Here is a 19,907-nt window from a genome sequence, read left to right on the forward strand (position 1 = left end):
ACTGGCAGGTTTACCCATCCCTGCCCTATTGCCCAAGCTTCATATCGAGTGAGTCCTTTGCCCACCAAAACGGACCCTATAAGGGATTGGTGGTAGGGGCAGTTCTGAAGCTTCCCTCCTGAATCTGCCGCCTTTCTCTCTTCCCAGGCACTGGTTCCCATCACCATAGATGTTGATGTCCCCTTTGATCTTCATCGCTACATCATCGGACAGAAGGGAGCCGGCATTCGCAAGATGATGGAGGAATATGAGGTAAAGGGGGCTTGAGGGCCCACACCTAGGCCTGTGTGGGCTTTGTCCCTTCAGTTCAGTGGTGGTGCTATTTACAAAATCCATTGGTTGGCTCCTGGATAGGGGCAGGTGCCAGATCTGTCGGCGTTATTGTTCCATGCTACCCTGCATGGATGCTTTCTCCACGCAGCTGATCGTGAGTGCTTTGCGTCGCTCTTACCTGCCCCAGCAACAAGGAAAGGCAGAACTTGATGGGGAAATAGGGGGCCGAGAGCATGAGCGCCCTGCGAAAGGTGTGGGTGTGTCACTAGTATGGATGTTCGATCGCTTGCATGCCCAGCACTGCCCACCGGGGGTGCTGCAAGCAGGCTTAATTCCTAGAACGGCCTGATGGTTTGCACAGCCGGGGCTAAGCAGCCTTTGAGGAGCAAATTTGGGCTTTTGAGGAAGCATTACCACAAAATTGGCTGCCCTGAGGGGAGGCCGTGCGCAGATCAGAAGTTGCCCCAGTTTAAAGTTAAAGTTTGGACGACTCCATTGTGAATCCACGTTAAAATTCTGCCAAATTGTAAAATGCATCGAAGGGCAGCTCTTCCAAGCTAGTGCGATATTTGACGCTGCACGTCAGCTTCACTTTCCTCCTAATTTGGGGGCTATGAAAAGCGTGATGCTCTCCAGCAGTAGCCCAGGTGATCATCAGTCATCCGCGTTCCATGTTTTGATTAGATGAATTTCATTGATGTGAAGAGCGATCTCCTCCCGCTCAAAAAGGGCCTTTGAAGCAGCCTTTTTCAGCAAAAGAAACTTTTGTGAATCAACCAGGTTCCAAAAATAGTCATGCCCTGCGTTTGCTTTTTAAGCAAAGTCATTCTGTAACTCCGTAATCTCCAGCTCGGTTTTTTCCCCCACTCTACTCCAGCCTGACTTAACGTTTCCCAGCGGATGCTGCAATTTCTGTGATGTCAGCCAGGCTGAAACGGTTTCAAATGACGCGGCTCGTTCAGCGTTAGCAAACTGTTGAAATCAGGCATGGAATTGCTCAAGTGTTTCAAGATAACCCACAAATGGTGCGTCATTGAAACCACCAGCTTGCTTCATTGAAGAGAAGGGGGAAAGTGATTTGCTCTGAAAGTGCGATTTCCACAAATTCGGTCTACCTTTCAAAGAATTGGCGGAAGCGGTCATTCCAGAAAGGTCCTTATCTTTTCCCTAAGGTCATTGTTCAGGCTGTTCAGCTTTTTCCAGCAGCTGAAAGGAAAGCGAAGTCCACCAGCCGAAGCCAGACTGTTCAATCTGCTGAGCATCAGAAACACCTTGATGGGCCTGTTCAGAAGACACCTTAAACCCTGCTGGTTAAGGATTTTGGTTAAGCAGCAGGGTTTAAGGTGTCTTGTGCAATGCGTTTTGCTAAACTCTGCTCACTTACTAACTACAGTCGGACTGTCTGCAGCAGAGCGAATGGTTCTAACCTGGGCTTAAAGTGTTGTGTGCAACAGCACGGCTTGTGGTTAGTGCTAACCCCAGAGAACCACAGTTTCATTAACCACAGAGCCTGAAGTGTTGTCTGAACAGGCCCAATGTCTTTAGTCAGGTTCAAGAATCTGGCCAGAGCCTTCCCTTTATTCAGCCACCTAAACTCATTGTGCAAAATGAGGTCATCATACCCTTCATCAAATTCCTCCTGAAGTGCCTCAAAAAGCCCTGCGCTGCATCCAGGCATCCCGGGTTGCGTTTCCTATTTTTGTCATGACGCCCACGGTGGGTTTAAACCGGAGCACTTGGCATGCAGTGCCTCCTGGCGAACAATGCAGCGTTATGCAACAAGCTTGGCGAAAAAGGCGTCTTTCCTGCAATGCCCGACGAATCCATTCCGGCTGCCGGTCATTGCAGGAGCGCCACTAGTTCTGATGGATGACAGTTTGTGAAGAGGCGAGCCATTTTTTCTCGCATAACTTCAGAAGTCTGAAACATAGCCTCGCCTCTTCACTCACGGCACAACCTTGCGCGTGTTTAGGCAGACAAAGGGCCTACGAACTCCCAATGTGCCCTAGTCAGCATGGAGTTGTAGGCTTTTTTTCCTCTCTTTAAACATGCATAGGAATGCGCCGTTAAAGAGGCTATGATGTATTTCAGACTTCTAAAGTTATGTGCCTTGGACTATTTAGTCCGGCATTGGCCCAATGGGAAACCCACATGCAGGACATTAGGGTAAGATCCCCTTCCTGTTGGTGCTGCCTCATCAACTCGTATTGAAAGGCACGTTGCCTCCGATACTGGAAGTAAATTATAGCCATATCATAGAACAGTTCACTTGGAAGGGGCCTCTAAGGCCATCGAGTCCAACCCCCTGCTCAGTGCAGGAATCCACCTTAAAACCTACCTGATTGATGGCTGTCCAGCTGCATCTGGAATGCCTCTAGGGTGGGAGAGCCCACGACCTCCCTAGGTCATTGGTTCCATTGTCGTACTGCTCTGACCGTCAGGAAGTTTTTCCTGATGTCCAGCCGGAATCTGGCTTCCTGTAACTTGAGCCCGTTATTCCGTGTCCTGCACTCTGGGAGGATCGAGAAGAGATCCTGGCCCTCCTCTGTGTGACAACCTTTCAAGTATTTGAAGAGTGCTATCATGTCTCCCCCTCAGCCGTCTCTTCATGACTAGTAGCCACCGATGGGCTTAGCCTCCATGAATTTGGCACTGTGGTGGGCACAGAACTGTCAACCAGCCCAGGGGAGTCAAATTGCTGACCCAGTCCAGTCCTGGGGACATGTTCTAGCCCATCCCATCCTTGAGATCTCCAAAGTGATGGTTGAGTTGCACTTGTGTGCCGGCAGACACCTCTTACAGTGCTTCCAGGCCCCGTGCCCCTCCTGATGTTAATTATTATTTTTTAATTAAAAAAATATATCTGGAAGTCTGGTGTGCTGCAAAGCAAAGTGCTGCCCCCCCACTACCATTTTTATTTTCGTTCAAAAGGGGGGGTTTATGTTTCGAAGCTCAGACCTCTCCTCTGCCTTGCAATTAGGTTCTTGAGCAAGTGACTTTTCTTTCAGCCTCATCAGCTTGCCTTCCGGCAAATGAATTTTCTGTGACCAGCCGCGCCCACCACGGCAGCCGTTTTGTGAAGGGGCAAGCGTGTGCTCCCCGTGGCAGCCATTTTGTGAGAGTGCCCACCAACCCGAAAAGATTAGGGAGCCTTGCCTGCTGTGCTAATGTTCTACTTGCAATGAAGTTTGTGTGTGTGTGTTAATTTAAAAGGGTATTTTTTTTAAAAGAGTCCTTTTTTGTCCCCCTAGGTGAATATCTCCGTGCCCCAGCCTGAGCAGCAATCCGACGTCATCAAGATCACGGGCCTGGTACCCAACGTGGAGCGAGCCAGGGGCGGCCTCCTAGAGAGAGTGAAAGACCTGCAGGCCGAGCAGGAAGACCGGGTACTGCCAGAGAGGAGCGGGTCGAGGTCCCCAAAACGCTACTTCTGCGCCGCTTCCGCTGGCCAAAATGAGGCCTGGCTAGCACTGTGGCAAAGGCCCCTCTTGGCCAGCCAGTCACTGCTTCTGTCCTCCTCCTTCCTCCCAGGCGTTGCGGGGCTTCAAGCTGACGGTGAGTGTGGAGTCCAAGTACCACCCAAAGATCATTGGCAAGAAGGGAGCGGTCATTTCCCAGATCCGCAAGGACCACGATGTCACCGTCCAGTTCCCAGACAAAGGAGATGAGAATCAGGTGGGTGTATCTCTTTCTCTCTCCCTCTCTGAGTGTGTGTCATAGATCCCCAGCAAAGGATTAAGGACAAAGCGCAAGAAGAAGTAATGCTGATGGTCCTGCCAAACTGGTCTTGAGCGCTTTTCTAAGCAGATGGAGGCTGTGGCTTTGTTCACGATTAGATTTGATCCTTCATAAAGCCTGAAGGAAGCCCTGCCTGGTCACTTCCTGGTTGGGGGGGGGGAAACCCTAGACTTTCAGGTGATGGTGGTATCTATTCACATCCAATTAATTCTTAGGCAAGCCTTGTTGAGTTAATCAGATGGGGCTAGAAAAAAATAATTAAGTGAAGTTCAAGCACTTAAACTTAATCAAAACGTTTCCTGGTATGAGCTCAAAATGATGGTGGGGGAGGGGTTTAGGGCACAGTCCTATGCCTGTTTAGGTAGAAAAAGGACCACAGATATGCTGGTTAGGGAATGCTGGCTTTTGTAGGTGCTTCTTCTCTCCAAACATGCATAGGATTGTGCCCTTAGGTCTTTCCAACTTCTAGCACCTTGTGTTTTCCAAGTCTAGTTGCTGCTTTTAAAAAATAGTCTTTGAATCTACCTTATTTTCACCGCCTTGCTGTAGTCTTGGTATGCTGGTTAATTAACGGCCTGTTTGGCTACGGTTAGGGAATTTCCAAAGCCTCAAGTGAAGACGAGGATGTCATTGTGTAGGTAGCAGCTAAGCATTTTAAAAAAACTTTAGGCCTGTTTGGAAGACACCTTAAACCCTGCTGGTTAAGGCATTTGCTTAAGCAGGGTTTAAGGTGTCTTGTGCAATGCGTTTCGCTAAACCCTGATCACACACTAACCATAGTTGGACCATCTGCAGCAGGTTTAGCGGCTCTAATCATAGCTTAAAGTGTTGTGTATGTCAGCACAGTGTGTGGTTATTGCCAACCCCAGAGAACCACATTTTCGCTAACCACAGAGCCTGAATTGTCGTCTGAACCAGGCCCTTTGGTTTTTTAGTTATGGTGTCATTTATTAGCAAGAAGATCAAACCAGTCCATACTCCAGGAAATAAAGCCAGATTGCTCACTTGAGGGAATGATACTAAAGGCAAAACTGAAGTACTTTGGCCACATAATGAGAAGACAGGATACCCTGGAGAAGAGGCTGATGCTAGGGAAAGTGGAAGGCAAAAGGAAGAGGGGCCGACCAAGGGCAAGATGGAGGGATGATATTCTGGAGGTGACAGACTTGACCTTGGGGGAGCTAGGGGTGGAGACAGCCGACAGAAAGCTCTGGCGTGGGCTGGTCCATGGAGTCACGAAGAGTCGGAAGCGACTGAACGAATAAACAACAACATAGAAGTGGGGCCAGCTTGCCCCTAGTCTTGCGACAGACCGGGGGTGCATAGTAAAGATGTTCCCATGGACCACCTGCTAGAACTTGAGATGTATCAACTGTTATCCAGAGGACCTTTTCTTCTGTCGCCCCAGACTGTGGTGACCACCTGCTAGAGGACCTTTTCTTCTGTTGCCTGCCGGAGGAGGTTCATCAACTTAACTCCCTGAGTTTAAGACAGCTATAAAAACGAGCCTCTTCCAGCAGGCCGACGCAGATGAATTTTAAACTAAGAATGTTAAGATGTCTGGATTGTTATTTTGATATGGTATTAGTTTTATATGCTCTTTTAATTAATGTTATGGATTTGATTTAGATTGTATTGTTGTGCTAATGGTGTTCCCCGCCTCGCTCCAAAGGGAGAGGCGGGTAAGCAAGAAAAGGAATATGAGCAGTGAACGTCATTGCTTAGGATTGCCCGAAATCCTATGATTCGTTGCAGTTCGTTCAAAAAAAGATTCATTGTCCCGGTGTAACATACGTCATTAGCAGGAGCCATCAAACCTGTTGATGATTAAAGTACCTCTTCGTGATGTTGGTTCTAATGAATTTAATACTTAAAAGCGGCCTTCGTCAACCGAGTGCCCTCCAGATGTGTTTCTGGCCGCAATGGGAGTTGCAATTCAGCACGTCTGGATGACACCAGCATGGCCAAGGCAGCTTTAAAGTATTTGATTAAATCTTATTTTCTTTAAGCTGTCAAATACGGGAGCCTGTTCCATGGTAGCAGGGCGAACGGCGTTGCCTGGATCACTGATCTTCAGATTCTGGGATGACTTCGCATCTTCTTGGTTTTTAGCCTTGCTTGCCAAGCAAGGGTACGGAACATGTGGCCTTCCAGATGTTTTTGGACTGCAGCTTCCGTCATCCCTCGCCATTGGCTATCCTGGCTAGGGAGTTGCAATCTAGCAACATCTGGAAAGCCACCTTCCCCCATGAAGAGAAAAGAAGCAGCATCTGGTTTCTTACTTGTCCAGAGGAGGCAAATTCTGTACTTCCTTGAGGCTGGAGCTGACACGATCCTGGCAACTCCCACTCCAAAGCCACTCTTTTTTGAAGCTTCATCAACACAGCGATGCAAGTACTAAGGTTAGAGTACTATGCAAGTAAGAATTTTGTGTCCCTCCTAGAGAGCTTTTGCTTAGACCGCCGTACTACCAGGTCAAAGCAGAAACGCAGCTTCCCGCTTTCTTGACTTGCAGAAAACTTAGGAGTCAGAGCAGATTCTTTTGTCCCTCGGCAAGCCGGAGATAAATGTCTGCAGGACTGCTCTTAATAATCCGTGGTCTCTCTCCCTCTCTATCTCAATTTGTCTCCCCTCTTTCCACCCTCGGCCCCGGCAGGAGCTCATCACCATCACTGGCTATGAGAAGAATGCTGAAGGTGCCCGGGATGCCATCTTGAAAATTGTGGCTGACCTCGAGGAGATGGTCAGTGAAGACGTCCGCCTGGATCACCGGGTCCACGCCCGCATCATCGGTGGGAGGGGCAAGGCCATCCGAAAACTCATGGAAGAGTTCCGGGTAGGGGCAGGCTCTGTGGGGAAGGGAGGGTGGGCATCAGGTGCCGCCTGAGGACCAGGGGTGCTCAAGTCCCTCCATGGTCGGAGAAAATCCTGAGCAAAGAAGACCTGGATGATGTCATAGAATAGCAGAGTTGGAAGGGGCCTCCAAGGCCCCCGAGTCCAACCCCTTGCTCAATGCAGGAATGCACTTTAAAGCGTCCCTGACAGATGGTTGTCCAGCTGCCTCTTGAATGCCTCTAGTGTGGGAGAGTCCACAACCTCCCTAGGTAACTGGTTCCATTCTCATACTGCTCTAACAGTCAGGAAGTTTTTCCTGATGTCCAGCTGGAATCTGGCTTCCTGAAATTTGAGCCCATTATTCCATGACCTGCACTCTGGGACGATTGAGAAGAGATCCTGGCACTCCTCTGTGTGACAACCTTTCAAGTAGAATCATAGAATAGTAGAGTTGGAAGGGGCCTGTAAGGCCTTCAAGTCCAACCCCCTGCTCAATGCAAGAATCCAGCTTCAAGCATCCCTGACAGATGGTTGTCCAGCTGCCTCTTGAAGGCCTCTAGCGTGGGAGAGCCCACAACCTCCCTAGGTCATTGATTCCATTGTATTGCTCTAACCGGAAGTTTTTCCTGATGTCCAGCTGGAATCTGGTTTCCTGTCACTTGAGCCCCTTATTCCGTGTCCTGCACTCTGGGAGGTTTGAGAAGAGAATCGTGCTGCAGTCTGCCCTGCCCACTAATGATGCTGGACTAGCAATCTTTCCTCCTCCTCCTCCTCGTCCTGGTCCTGTCTGTACCCTCCAGTAAGGGCCCTGATCCATCCATTCCACTTCTTCAAGGGTCCTCTCCTTCTCCCCCCACCAGGTGGACATCCGCTTCCCTCAGCCAGGCTCCAGCGACCCAGACCGAGTGACGGTGACAGGGCTGCCCGAAAACGTGGATGATGCGATCGACCACATGCTGAACCTGGAAGAGGAATATGTGAGATGAAGTGATATGGGGTGGGGGGTCAGGTGGATTGGGGCAACATTCCATCCTGATGCTTGGAAATCTCGCCGCTGCGAGTCTGAGATTACAGAGATTTATGGGAGGGAAAATATCTCGAAGGCTTCCAGGTAGAAACACCCTTGTCCAAAGGCAGGGTGCCTCTAGAGAGGTAGGACAGGAGAGGGCTGTTGTCTTCCTGTTCTACCCCTTGCAGGCATCAAGTCAACCACTGGGGGCATATTAGGGTCAGTGGAGGCTTGTGGCTCCGATCCAAATGGGAAGGTGAATCCACTCCAGGTTTTAGTCAGAACTCTAAAGGAGCTGAACCTGGAGCAGGTTCACCTTCCCATTTGGATCGGAGCCACAAGCCTCCAGTGATTAGGCTGTTCGACGCTGGGCCCATTCAAAAGACACCTTAAACCATGGCTTTAACCACGGTGGTTAAGCCAGAAAGCCAGGCTGTGTTCAGAAGACCCCTTAAACCACAGCTTTAACCACAGTGAATAAGGTTTTATGCTTTAATCACCATGGTTAAAGCTGTGGTTTAAGCTGTCTTCTGAATGAGGCCTGTATCAGCCATCCCCAAACCTGGTGCCCTCCAGATGGGTTGGACTACTACTCCCATCTCCCTGGGGAAGGCTGCTCTGCAGTGTGGCAGGATGCTGTGAATTGGGCCGTCTGTAAGATTTGATAACCAGCAGGGATCGAAGGGAAGGCTTTGCCCTGATCAGGCTTGCTTGCAAGGTGCTTAAGGCAGCCACTTCCCTTACATCCCATCATAATCTTCAGATTGGGCCCTCTCAGTCTTGCAGTCCACAAGCCGTGTGTGTCTGCAGCAGTGGTCTATTTTTTATTATTATTTATGTTATTTATTTATTAAGACATTTGTATCCTGCCTTATATCACAAGGAGCTCAGGGCGGCGTAGAGATGAAATCGTACAAACGATCTAAAACAATAAATATACGCAGCTAAAAGCAAATTAAACGGTTAATAAGCTAAAAACCAGTAGAGGATTTAAAAGCAGTTAAAACAACTACAACTATGTACAGGCTCGGTGAATTTAGCCATCAAAGGCTTTTTAAAAAGCCATGTCTGGAACTTGGCGCTGAAATGAAACCAGTGCCGACACCAGTTGGGCCTCCATGGATCTCCCCCAAATGTGGTGTTCCTTCCCCGTGCCGGTTCTCCCGAGCAAAACGGGGAGGCATTTGTGTCTTTTGAGGGGGGCGGGGGGAGGTTGAAGAGGTACCGAGCTAAGGCTGCTCTTCGGTGGTAGCTGCTGATTTTTAAAGCCCCTGAGGAAGCCTCCAGCTAGCTTCCAGCGGCTCCTTCAGGTTTTAACGGACTGCTGTCTCGTTGCAGATGATGGATGTGGTGGAGACGGAAACCATGGCTGCGTATATGAAGCCCCCCTCTCGCTTGGGGGAGGAGCCCCGGGGCCCGGCCAAGGGCTTTGTGGTGCGCGACGCCCCCTGGAACGCCTCTGGGAATAAGGTCTGGCTCAAAACCACCCACCCCCAACTTTTCCCTTCATAAAAGCAGTGACCCCGTTCAGAAGACACCTTAAACCAGTGGTTTCCAACCTTTTGGGCACCAGGGACCGGTTTCGTGGAAGACAATTTTTCCACGGACCGGGGGGGGGAGGGGTTTGAGGGGATGGTTTTGGGAAGCCCGCCCCCCCACCCCCACTCCAGCATCCTGGCTTTGCTTTGGCTGGGCAGGCGAGATGGCGCCCCCCGCGCCCAGGTATGCTGGGGTGGGGGCAGGGGGTGGGGTGGAGTGAAAGCAGCTCACCTGCACAACCCGGTTCCTAACAGGCCACGGACCGGGAGCGGTCTGTGGCCCGGAGGTTGGGGACCCCTGCCTTAAACCATAGCTTTAGCCACAGTGGTTAAGCCAGAAAGCCAGGCTGTGTTCAGATGACACCTGAAAACGATGGCTTTAATCGCAGTGAATAAAACAAAAAGCCTTATTCACCGTGGTTAAAGCTATGGTTTCAGGTGTCTTCTGAACACAGCCTGGCTTTCTGGCTTTCTGGTTTAAGGTGTCTTCTAAACATGGCCTGGCTTTCTGGCTTAATTAAAGCCATGGTTTAAGGTATCTTCTGTGTGGTGCATGAAAGCAGAAACTCCCTTGGCTGTCCGTGTAAAGAAGGCAGGGGTAGGATAGGTGGGAGCTCAGGACAACTGGATCCCTACTTTGAGAAAACTTAGTCTAAAGTTCCCAATCTTGTAATGCTTTTTTTAAAAAAAAAAAAAAGGCATGAGGACTAGCACCTTTGTTTCCTTTAAATGTGGAATCCGCTACATCAAAACATAGAGGGTTTGTGTGGAATATTAGCCTGGATTATTTTTACCTTTCTCCAAGGCTGAAAAAGGCAAGTTTGATACCAAAACAGGCCCTGCCCTCATGCTCACAGGTTAAAAAACAGCACGTTATTATTATTATTATTATTATTATTATTATTATTATTATTATTATTATTATTATTATTATTTATATAGCACCATCAATGTACATGGTGCTGTACAGAGTAAAACAGTAAATAGCAAGACTCTGCCGCATAGGCTTACAATCTAATAAAATCATAGTAAAACAATAAGGAGGGGAAGAGAAGGCAAACAGGCACAGGGTAGGGTAAGCAGGCACAGGGTAGGGTAAAACTAACAGTATAAAGTCTGCACAACATCAAGTTTTAAAAGCTTTAGGAAAAAGAAAAGTTTTTAGTTGAGCTTTAAAAGCTGCGATTGAAGTTGTAGTTCTCAAATGTTCTGGAAGAGCGTTCCAGGCGTAAGGGGCAGCAGAAGAAAATGGACGGAGCCGAGCAAGGGAAGTAGAGGCCCTTGGGCAGGCGTGAAACATGGCATCAGAGGAGCGAAGAGCACGAGCGGGGCAATAGTGTGAGATGAGAGAGGAGAGATAGGAAGGAGCTAGACCGTGAAAAGCTTTGAAGGTTAACAGGAGAAGTTTATATTGGATTCTGAAGTGAATTGGAAGCCAATGAAGAGATTTCAGAAGCGGAGTAACATGGTCAGAGCGGCGAGCCAAGAAGATGATCTTTGCGGCAGAGTGGTGAACAGAAACCAACGTTCAGGCATCAGTTCTTAGTTACTAGTTCTTAAAACCAGTTGGAATACAAACTGCCCAAAGAGAGGAGGCTTTGCTTTCCTTTCCCTCCTCGGCCCCTGGTTTTACCCCCTCAGCTCTGTTGCTCACATGGAGGTGCCCAGGGTAAGTGCCCGGCTTACGCCCTGGCCCGTGTTCGTTCTAACCGGCACCTCTCCCCTTTCCACGGTTTCAGGCTCCAGACATGAGCAGCGCCGAAGAATTCCCTGTCTTCGGCACCGGTGTGGTCTCCAAGCAGACGTCCGTCTGGGGCCCCAAGAAGTTTTGAAATCACGGGGGGCGGAGGACCCGACCGGCCAGGCATGGCTGCAGCTGCCTCCCTCGGGCGTCACGCCACGGCTCTCCTGCGCCGCCTTCCTCTTGCTGTCGGGACGCGGCTGATTCCTCCTCCTCCTCCTCCCTCCTGCACTCTCTCCCTCAACTCCGTGCAATCCATTAACCGATCAAAAGCCATAACCAGCCTCCCTCCTCGTCCTTCTTCCTGTCGAGCCAAAGTAGGCCGGGTTGTAAGCACACAAACGTAAACAAGCCTCACGTGGCTTCCGTCCTTTTTGTTTTCTCCCTCTCTGTCTCTTTCCGACCCCACCCCACCCCCCATGCCAAACTTCAGGGCATTAATATCTCTTGGCCAAACTTGGCTGTAACACTCCCACCTCAGCCGAAAAAAGCCAGGACCCGTTCTCTCCCTCCCCTCCCCGACTCCTGCTACTTAACAGTTGTGGGATGGTTGCATGTTTCACACGCCCAGAACAGACCGGAGGAGCCGAACTTTCTGGGGCTCAGCCCGAGGTCCGTGGACAGGCTGATCTCTTGTGTGGCTGCCTCCAACAGGCCCTCCTTCCTTCCTTCCCCCCCTCCCCGCCAGCTAGCCAGCCCTCCTGCCTTGGGCCACTGGTCCTCCAAGCTTGCAAATAGCACCCCCCTCCCAGGCGATACTATTGAATTTGGAGCTGCACCATTGGGATAGGACTAAGGTGGGGGGAAGTGCCATGTCAGGGCGGGGCGGGGCGGGCGTAGCTAGGGACGAGATTTCCGGCTTCCCACGGCTGGAAGAAACTCTTTAGAAGCAGGTAGCACTTAGAAACTTTGGCAATTAGGCAGGCTCGTGCCTGCTCCCTCTCTCTTTCTGGCCTCATTCAGACAACACGCTAAACCACGCTGCTGAACCACAAAATGGTTCCATTAACCATTTTGTGGTTCAGCCATGTGGTTTAGCGTGTTGTCTGAACGGGGCCAATCTCTCTCTCCCATCCCCTCTTTTTCATCCATGGCACAGTATAGAGTCTGTGATTGGGTTCCCCCCCCCCCATTTTCAACCCCTCCCCCTTTTTTAATTCCCCCTTCCTCGTGTCTTCCTCCAAGTTGCACATGCTTTGAAACATTAGGGGAAAATATGCAACATTGAACAAAGACAGACGCTTTCTTTTTTTCCCATTGTTTAAGTTTCTAGTCCTCACCATATTTTCCAGAGTTTAAACTGTGATTTCTGGAGAGAGTGTGTGTATATGTGTGTGTGTGTGTGTGTGTGTGTGTGTGTGTGTGTGTGTGTGTGTGTGAAGGGGGTGGAAGTGAGCACAGCAGCTCCACCTGTTCCCCCCCCTCCATCCCCATTTGCCATGTCTGCATGACGAGGCAAGGAGAAGCTGTAGTGCAGCCTTCCTCAACCTGGGGTGCTCCAGATGTGTTGGACTACAATTCCCAGAATGCCCCAGCACTGGGGCATTCTGGGAGTTGTAGTCCAACACATCTGGAGCACCCCAAGTTGAGGAAGGCTGCATGTAGTAGAACAATGTAACCAAGGTTTTTTTTTTCCATTCAGGTTTTTTTTGAAGGCGGGATTGTGGGGAGAAATAAAAAGAATTTACAAAAAGCGAAGAACACTATTGGCCTTAAAAGAAAAAGAAAAAAAACCGAGAGGGGGGAAATAAAGAAACTTAAGTTTGATTAAGGAAATATGCAAACTCTGTAGGTCACGCGGTGACTGTGGACTTTTCTAATTCCAAATAAAAATGGAGTGGGAAAAATGCTCAGCTAATTTTTTTAATGTGAGAAATATGTGTTTAATGGCCCCTTTTCCGGGGCTGGAAAGGATGGGGGAGGGGGAGGGATATCTGGGCAGGTTTTAGGTTGCTGATGAGTCAACAAGCTACAATGGCTGGAACATCTTCCCTAGGAGGGAAGGTTACAACAGTCGGGATTGTTCAGCTTGGAGAAAAGGAGGCTAAGGGGAGACATGGTAGAGGTGTGCAAAATTATGCATGGTGTGGAGAAGGTTGGTAAGGAGACATCTTTCTCCCTCTTCTGTAATACTAGAACCCAATGGGGTCACCCCATGAAGCTGACTGGTGGGAAATTCAGGACAACACTGTTAGATAAATGTTCTTCGCCCTACAGAAGAGATCCAATCAGCCCCTAAGCACGACTCCACACTTCAGCGACAGAGGGTTCAAAAGCGCTTTATTGATTATAATCAAGATCTGAGTCTCTTCAAAGGCGAGCAGTCAGACAGAGAAAACAGGGAATTCAGTACAGCATTTGAAGCCTGCAAAGGGCAGTTCCCAGTAGCAGCATGAACCAATCAGAACGTAACACTGGAGCATAGCTAATCTTTGTTAAACAATCCCTTTGCTCTCCTGTAAGCTAACTTGCACTGGAGCCGAGGTTATTGTTTTGTCAGATAAGACAGATACAAGGAGACACCCTCGCGTACGTGACACTTCGCTTGCTGTATAATGGCTACTTCATAGTTTCCTTTTTGAAATGGAGTCACCTATGCTAACAACACTGCCTCACATGCCCTGATTGGTCGCCTCTGTCCCCTTGCCCCTCCCCACTGGCGCTGACAATCCAACCGTGCAGCTGCACCTGGGGCCCCGCCTTTGTAGCACACTGATTGGCCAAGCAAGGCGGTCTGTGATCGCGTTGGCGGAAGGGGGTGCCCTGCCTGTTTGGTGCGGAGGAAATTAATTGCTATTAAAGCTGGAGCTTTGAACGTCTTAGAACTTTTGACATTTTCTGCTCAAGCTTCAGTTTAAAACAAAAATGAGCAAAATCGGCCAGGTACATCTCCAGTAATAAGCCTTACGCTACCATATTCTTATATAGATAGGGGAGTCGTTTCAGCGCCTTGAATGTTTTGGTTACCCTATTCGAGTTCTACAGTATTGTTTTTGAGGTGCAGTGACCAGAACGATACACAGTATTCCAAGTTTGGTCATACCGTAGATTTATGCATGGGCTGTACAATATTGGCAGTTTTATTTTTAATTTATTTTGTAATTATGCACAATGTGGAATTCGTCCTGTTCACATCAGATTGACGTTTTCATTGAGAAATCGACCAGAACCCAAAGATGGTTTTCAGTCAACTGCCAAAGAACTCTCTGATCCCATCAATATAGTTGGTTCTGGGGGTTTTGTATTGAACCACATTTGCCAATTTTAATGTCCATTCGCTCAATTTGGAGATCCTTCCGGAGTTCTTTGCAGCCCCTTTTTGTTTAAATAATTTGGTATTACCAGCACATTGGACCACCTTGCTGCTCATTCCTAATCCCGGACTGTTCATGAAGAAGTTAAAAAGCAGTGCCATTCATCTCTGCTGTACACCTAGACTAGCCGAGGTATCACATCAGCGGCCATCAGTCACTTTCACACTGTAGCCCTCACTCCACTTCGAGGGCTGAATGCCAACATCTAGAAACTAGATTTTCCTCTTTCTATTTGCGGAAGTCCTCTAAGCGACCTATCTGTGTTCTTCCCTGTTCCCCTATAATTTTGAGCTAGGCCATCTGTAAAGTCAGCGGGAGAAAGATGGTTATTTTATCGGTATTGAGCTTAGCTGCTACTCTCAAGAGTAATGGGGCGTTGAATCCCTTTCCACCTAAGACCTAAGCTCTCTGGGGCCGTGTTCTAGTATTGGGTAGGGCCGAATACCAAGATTACCAGCATCTTTTAGCTTAAAGCACTTCCTTCCAGTAACTAAGTTAGAGAGGCATTTCATCCTTTTAGAAGGGGTGGGACTGCGCAAAAGCCAAACTGCACATTTTCAATGGCTACTACTCCTGATGGCTATATGCTACCTCCACTATCAGAGGCAGTAAGCCTAGGTACACCAGTTGCTGGGGAACATGGGCGGGAGGGTGCTGTTGCATTCATGGGTCTCCCATCGACAGCTGGTTGGTCACTGTTTGAATGGAATGGACCCTGGGGCTGATCCAGGAGGGCTCTTCTAACGTTCTGCACCCCTGTCATATGGGCAACTCTCTTGCCCCATTGAAGTAGGACCCGGGGAGAGGTCAGCTAGTATCTTGCGCAACAGCTCCAATGCTTAACTTCTCCCTGCCTTCAATCCCTTTTGGAAATACAACCCAGCCCTGCTTACGAAGTGCCCTTTCAATTCTTCTCTCAACTTGGCTCCAAAGTTGCCTGAACTGGGATGTGTAGAGCCAGTTGCAAGGACTACGTAACACGGGTCACCATTACGAGGTCAAGTGAAAACAGTGGAGGTTTACACAAATCCGTCATTGTTCCCTTTCTTCCTCTCCTTCCACACACTCCCCCCCCCTCAAGTAATTGCTATGAAACCAAAGCTCTCCCACCGCCACTATCAATTATGTGCAGATCTGGATGCTTTTCCTGTTGTGTGGGACCTCTGTTGTGAGCCCTGCGTGGCTCATTGAGCACAGGTGTACCACGATGAACTAAAACCTCACCTATGCCATTGGGTGGTGTTGGTCACGCTGGGGCCTTGACATCTTTGCTTTCCGCCCTACTTGGCAGAAGCAGGGGGATTTCTTTGGCACCTGTGTTCCCACTGGAGCCACAGCGGTTTCCCAGAAGGATTAGGTCAGCTTCCCCCAACCTGATGCTCTCCAGATGTTTTGGATTTCAATTCCCATCAGCCTCAGCCAGCATCATCAATGGTCAGGAATTCTGGGTATTGTAATCCAAAACCCGTGGAGGGCACCAGGCTCAGGAAGGATGGATTTACTGTGTTTGGTGTAGGGTAAGTGCAACCCTATGCCTGTTTAGACAGAAAAACGTCCCACAACTCTCAGCATTCCCCAAAATTGTGGGAGTTTTTTTCTGTCTAAACATGCATAGGATTGTGCCCTTAAAAGCACATAGACGAGGGATCAGGAACCTGTGCCTTTCTGCATGTCATTGGACTCCCAAAATCCATCAGTCACAGCCAACAATGACCCTGTTCAGATGTAACTTGGGGAAGGGTGGTTAAACTAACCACGGTGCATGGTGGTTAGCACTAACCATGCCAAGTGCTCCTGCCACATGTCAGTAACCCCCACCCCCACTCAAGGTCGCTGGCATGGGATTGAAAACAACTTTGTTCCCTGCAAGGGATGTTATGGGCATCTGATACGGGGTGGGGGGAGTCCAATGGACTCACCACTGCTCAAACCGCTGGACTGGGGTCCATGAACCCTCGTTGCCGCCTGCTGTACTACACGGGTCACCTATGCAGCCACCTGTCCCCTTAGTGAGCCGCCATTATGAGTAAAAATGGCAGCTCATTATTCTGCATAAAAAGTCTTTTGCGGAAATGGCATCCGTATAGCAGCCATTTAGGCAAGATTATTCTTTTCTCTATTGGCAGTCTATGGCAGTGCTCGGTTAACCACGGAGTTATCCACGGGGGCCTGACAGACAACAAGATAAGCCATAATTAGACCTTCTAGTCCTTTTGCAGCGCATGGGTGGTGAAACTGATTATGTAGCCACCATGGTTAGGGAAAACGCCCTACACACGACACGGCAAGCCCACTTGGTTAGCGCAAAACATTTAACCATCATGGCTTAGTGTATTGTCTGAACAGACCCGATAGAGATAATTTTTTAAAAAATGATTACACATCTAGCTTTTGAACGAAGCTCTATATCTATTGAGCAAGGCGACTGTCTTCGTTTTCTCTGTTGCGCTAAAAAAGTTATCTCTGATAGCAGTTTGCATTCCTCCTCTTGTGGCCTTTTTCATGTTGAGAGATGGTTAGACCATTTGCTTATGGTAACATAAGCCCTCCCCACCCTTGGCCACAGCTGTATTCTATACACTTCCTCTGGATAGCTATTGTGTAGCGGTACTTGGTTCTACCTTGCTGGGAAGGCATTTAGTGCAGGGCTGGGCAGAAGATAGATCTGCAGATGTTTGGGACTTCATCTCCCAGAAGCCCTGTCAGCATGGCCACTGGCCAGGAATGCTGGGAGTTGAAGTCCAAACCACCTGGAGACCTACTTTCTGCCCAGCCCTGTTCTACCACACACAGCACTCGCTCAGTTTCGCTCATCCAGCAAAATCTAGGGGCCATAGCCTGGGGTGGGGGTGGGGGTGGGGATGTCCCCCTAGAGAGGGGCAGGTGATGAGACAGCAGAAGCAAACTTCCATGTTATTCCTGCAGTCCTGCCGGTGTCGGGATTCAAGTGAATTTAAAATGCAAAAGTGCACATGTTTAGTGTGTGTGTATATACACACACACACACACATATATAAGAACTGCTTTAACTTAATTTCATTTATTATATTTCTATAACAGCTCATAGCTGAAGCTCACTGGAGCAGTTCACAAAGATTAAAACACATAAAAATACATAATAATAATAATAATAATAATAATAATAATAATAATAATAATAATAATAATGTATTTCTGTCCCGCCTCTTCATTTTGATCGGTAAAATACATTAAACTGAATTAAAACATACATTGTTAAGGAAAGGAAAGGAACCTCTTGTGCAAGCACTTGAGTCATTGCTGACTCCTAGAGGGACGCCTGCTTTCGCTGATGTTTTCTTGGCAGACTTTGTAGTGGGTTGGTTTGCCATTGCCTTCCCCAGTTGCAGTTGCCTTTCCCCCAGCTAGCTGGGTACTCATTTTACCGACCTCGGAAGGATGGAAGCCTGAGTCGACCCGAGCTGGCTGCCTGAGAACCAGCTTGATCTGGGATCGAACTCAGGCCGTGGGGAGAGTTTCGGCTGCAGTAACTGCTGCTTACCACTCTGCGCCACACAAGGTTAAAACATCCTAAAAAACATTCTAAAAACATATTAAAATGATTTTTAAAGTGCCGATTCAAAGTGCTGGTATTAACATTTAAAGCCCTAAACGGCTTGGGGCCAGGCTATCTGAAGGAACACCTCCTCCCGTATGTATCTGCCCGGACCCTAAGGTCATCCTCAGGGGTCCTTCTCCACGAGCCCCTGCCAAAGGAAGTGAGGCAGGTGGCTACCAGGAGGAGGGCCTTCTCTGCTGTGGCACCCCGGCTGTGGAATGAGCTCCCTAAGGAGGTTCGTTTGGCACCTATGTTATATGCTTTTAGACGCCAGGTGAAGACCTTTTTATTCTCCCAACGTTTTAACAGTCTATAAATAAATATTAACTTGGTGTTTTAAATTTGTAATTTTGCATTGCTGCTGTTTTTATCTGGTTGAGCTTTTATACTGTATTTTATATTATGGTTTTATACTGTTTTATACTTTGAATGTTTTTAATTTTTGTGAACCGCCCAGAGAGCTCCGGCTATTGGGTGGTATAGAAATGTAATAAATAAATAAATTAAAATTCCACTGGATAGGCCTGCTGGAAGGGATCAGTCTTTATAGCTTTCTTGAACGTTACTAGGCTGTTAAGTTGATGAGTCTCCTCCAGCAGGCCATTCCACAGACTGGGAGCAGCAGAAGAGAAGGTCCTCCGGGTGACAGTTGTTAATCTAGTTTTTGCTAGCTGAAGTGGATTCTTCCCAGAGGACCTGAATATGCGGGGCGGATTGTATGGGAGAAGGCGATCCCACAGGTAGCCTGGACCCAAACCATGTAGGGCTTTACACCTCTCTATGTCTATCAATCTGGGCTGGCAAACTGTTCTATTATTCGCTTCACATATCAGGAACCTCAAAGACTTTGCAGAGCATGGAACGGCGGTTGTGGGGAGGGTGGCAGAGAAATAGGAGTTGTGTTGCTTCACAACTGGAGTAAATACACATGGCCATCTAAAGCCCCCCACCCCTCTGCCTGCAAAATGCACCCATTAAGTACAGTGTCTGTAATCACCTAGCTGACCCAGTGGAGGCTGGTGGCTCCGATTCTGGTGGGTCTGTAAATCCACTCTGGGTTTCAGTTCAGAACTAGCCAGAACTGTAAAGAAGCTATCCAAAGTGCTGATCCTACTTTGGGGATAGGGTTAAGCACCTTAGAGAAAGAGTTCCGGCTGGTTCTGAATGAAACCCAGAATGGATTCACACACACACCGACATCAGAGCCACCAGCCTCCAGCACCGGGCAGGAGCTACACTACTGCTTTAAAATGGTTTATAACAGTAGTGACAACTGTTGGGGCCCAGGACACACTCCATATACTGTTTCCAAACCGTTTTCAGAAGTGTTATATCCTGTTATATCCTGCTTGGTGAATATCTGGCCAGGTTTCTAGGAGCCATGTCTTAAACTGTACACTTAATCCAGTTTAATTACTCTTCGCCAACATTACCACCCGCCGCCATTGGAAAAATGCACTTCTTCTGCCTGAGCCGGGTCTCTTTGGCACAACTTTAGCCCAAACTGGGCCCCTCCGAAATTCGGAAAGGGACCTTGGGTCGAAGAGATGCGATCCTGCGCAGGCTTACATTTGAACACAAACGCGTGGGCTTAGACGGGGACGGGGGGTGGTCTGTCCCTGGGCACAGGGAACCATCTCCAGCAATTGCGCATGGCCTTGAAGGGTCCTGGGGAGAGAAGAAATGGGGGAAGCAGCCCCGGCTTCTCTCCCTCTTGCCCCGCCCAGCTCCATTCATAAGCTCTTGAACAGGTCAGGTCAGGAGAGAAGAGAAGAGAAGCGCCCCCCCACCCCCGCCCCCCGCCAGCGCGCTCCTTGCCGCAGGTGCGCTCACAAGAGACGCGTAAAGCCAGGGCGCGTCGGGTGGCTTTCGCTCTGCCGCC

General features: G+C 48.8%; 1 protein-coding gene across 3 annotated transcripts in view; it reads left to right on the plus strand.

The window, feature by feature from the left end:
- Positions 1 to 12,600, plus strand: part of LOC134406902 (vigilin-like) — a 72,488-nt gene extending 59,888 nt beyond the window's left edge. For 2 of the 3 annotated variants that reach the window (XM_063138555.1, XM_063138556.1), the window contains exons 22-28: positions 148 to 252; positions 3,525 to 3,659; positions 3,805 to 3,948; positions 6,668 to 6,847; positions 7,707 to 7,823; positions 9,194 to 9,325; positions 11,133 to 12,600. In XM_063138555.1, the coding sequence (XP_062994625.1) occupies positions 148 to 252; positions 3,525 to 3,659; positions 3,805 to 3,948; positions 6,668 to 6,847; positions 7,707 to 7,823; positions 9,194 to 9,325; positions 11,133 to 11,225 (906 nt within the window). In that variant the 3' untranslated portion in view covers positions 11,226 to 12,600. The remainder of the gene's footprint in view (positions 1 to 147; positions 253 to 3,524; positions 3,660 to 3,804; positions 3,949 to 6,667; positions 6,848 to 7,706; positions 7,824 to 9,193; positions 9,326 to 11,132) is intronic. The other variant, XR_010025991.1, reaches the window with a different exon arrangement.
- Positions 12,601 to 19,907: the final 7,307 nt, after the last annotated feature.

The sequence above is a fragment of the Elgaria multicarinata genome, chromosome 11 (genome assembly GCF_023053635.1).
Source record: "Elgaria multicarinata webbii isolate HBS135686 ecotype San Diego chromosome 11, rElgMul1.1.pri, whole genome shotgun sequence".
Classification (NCBI taxonomy): Eukaryota; Metazoa; Chordata; class Lepidosauria; order Squamata; family Anguidae; genus Elgaria; species Elgaria multicarinata.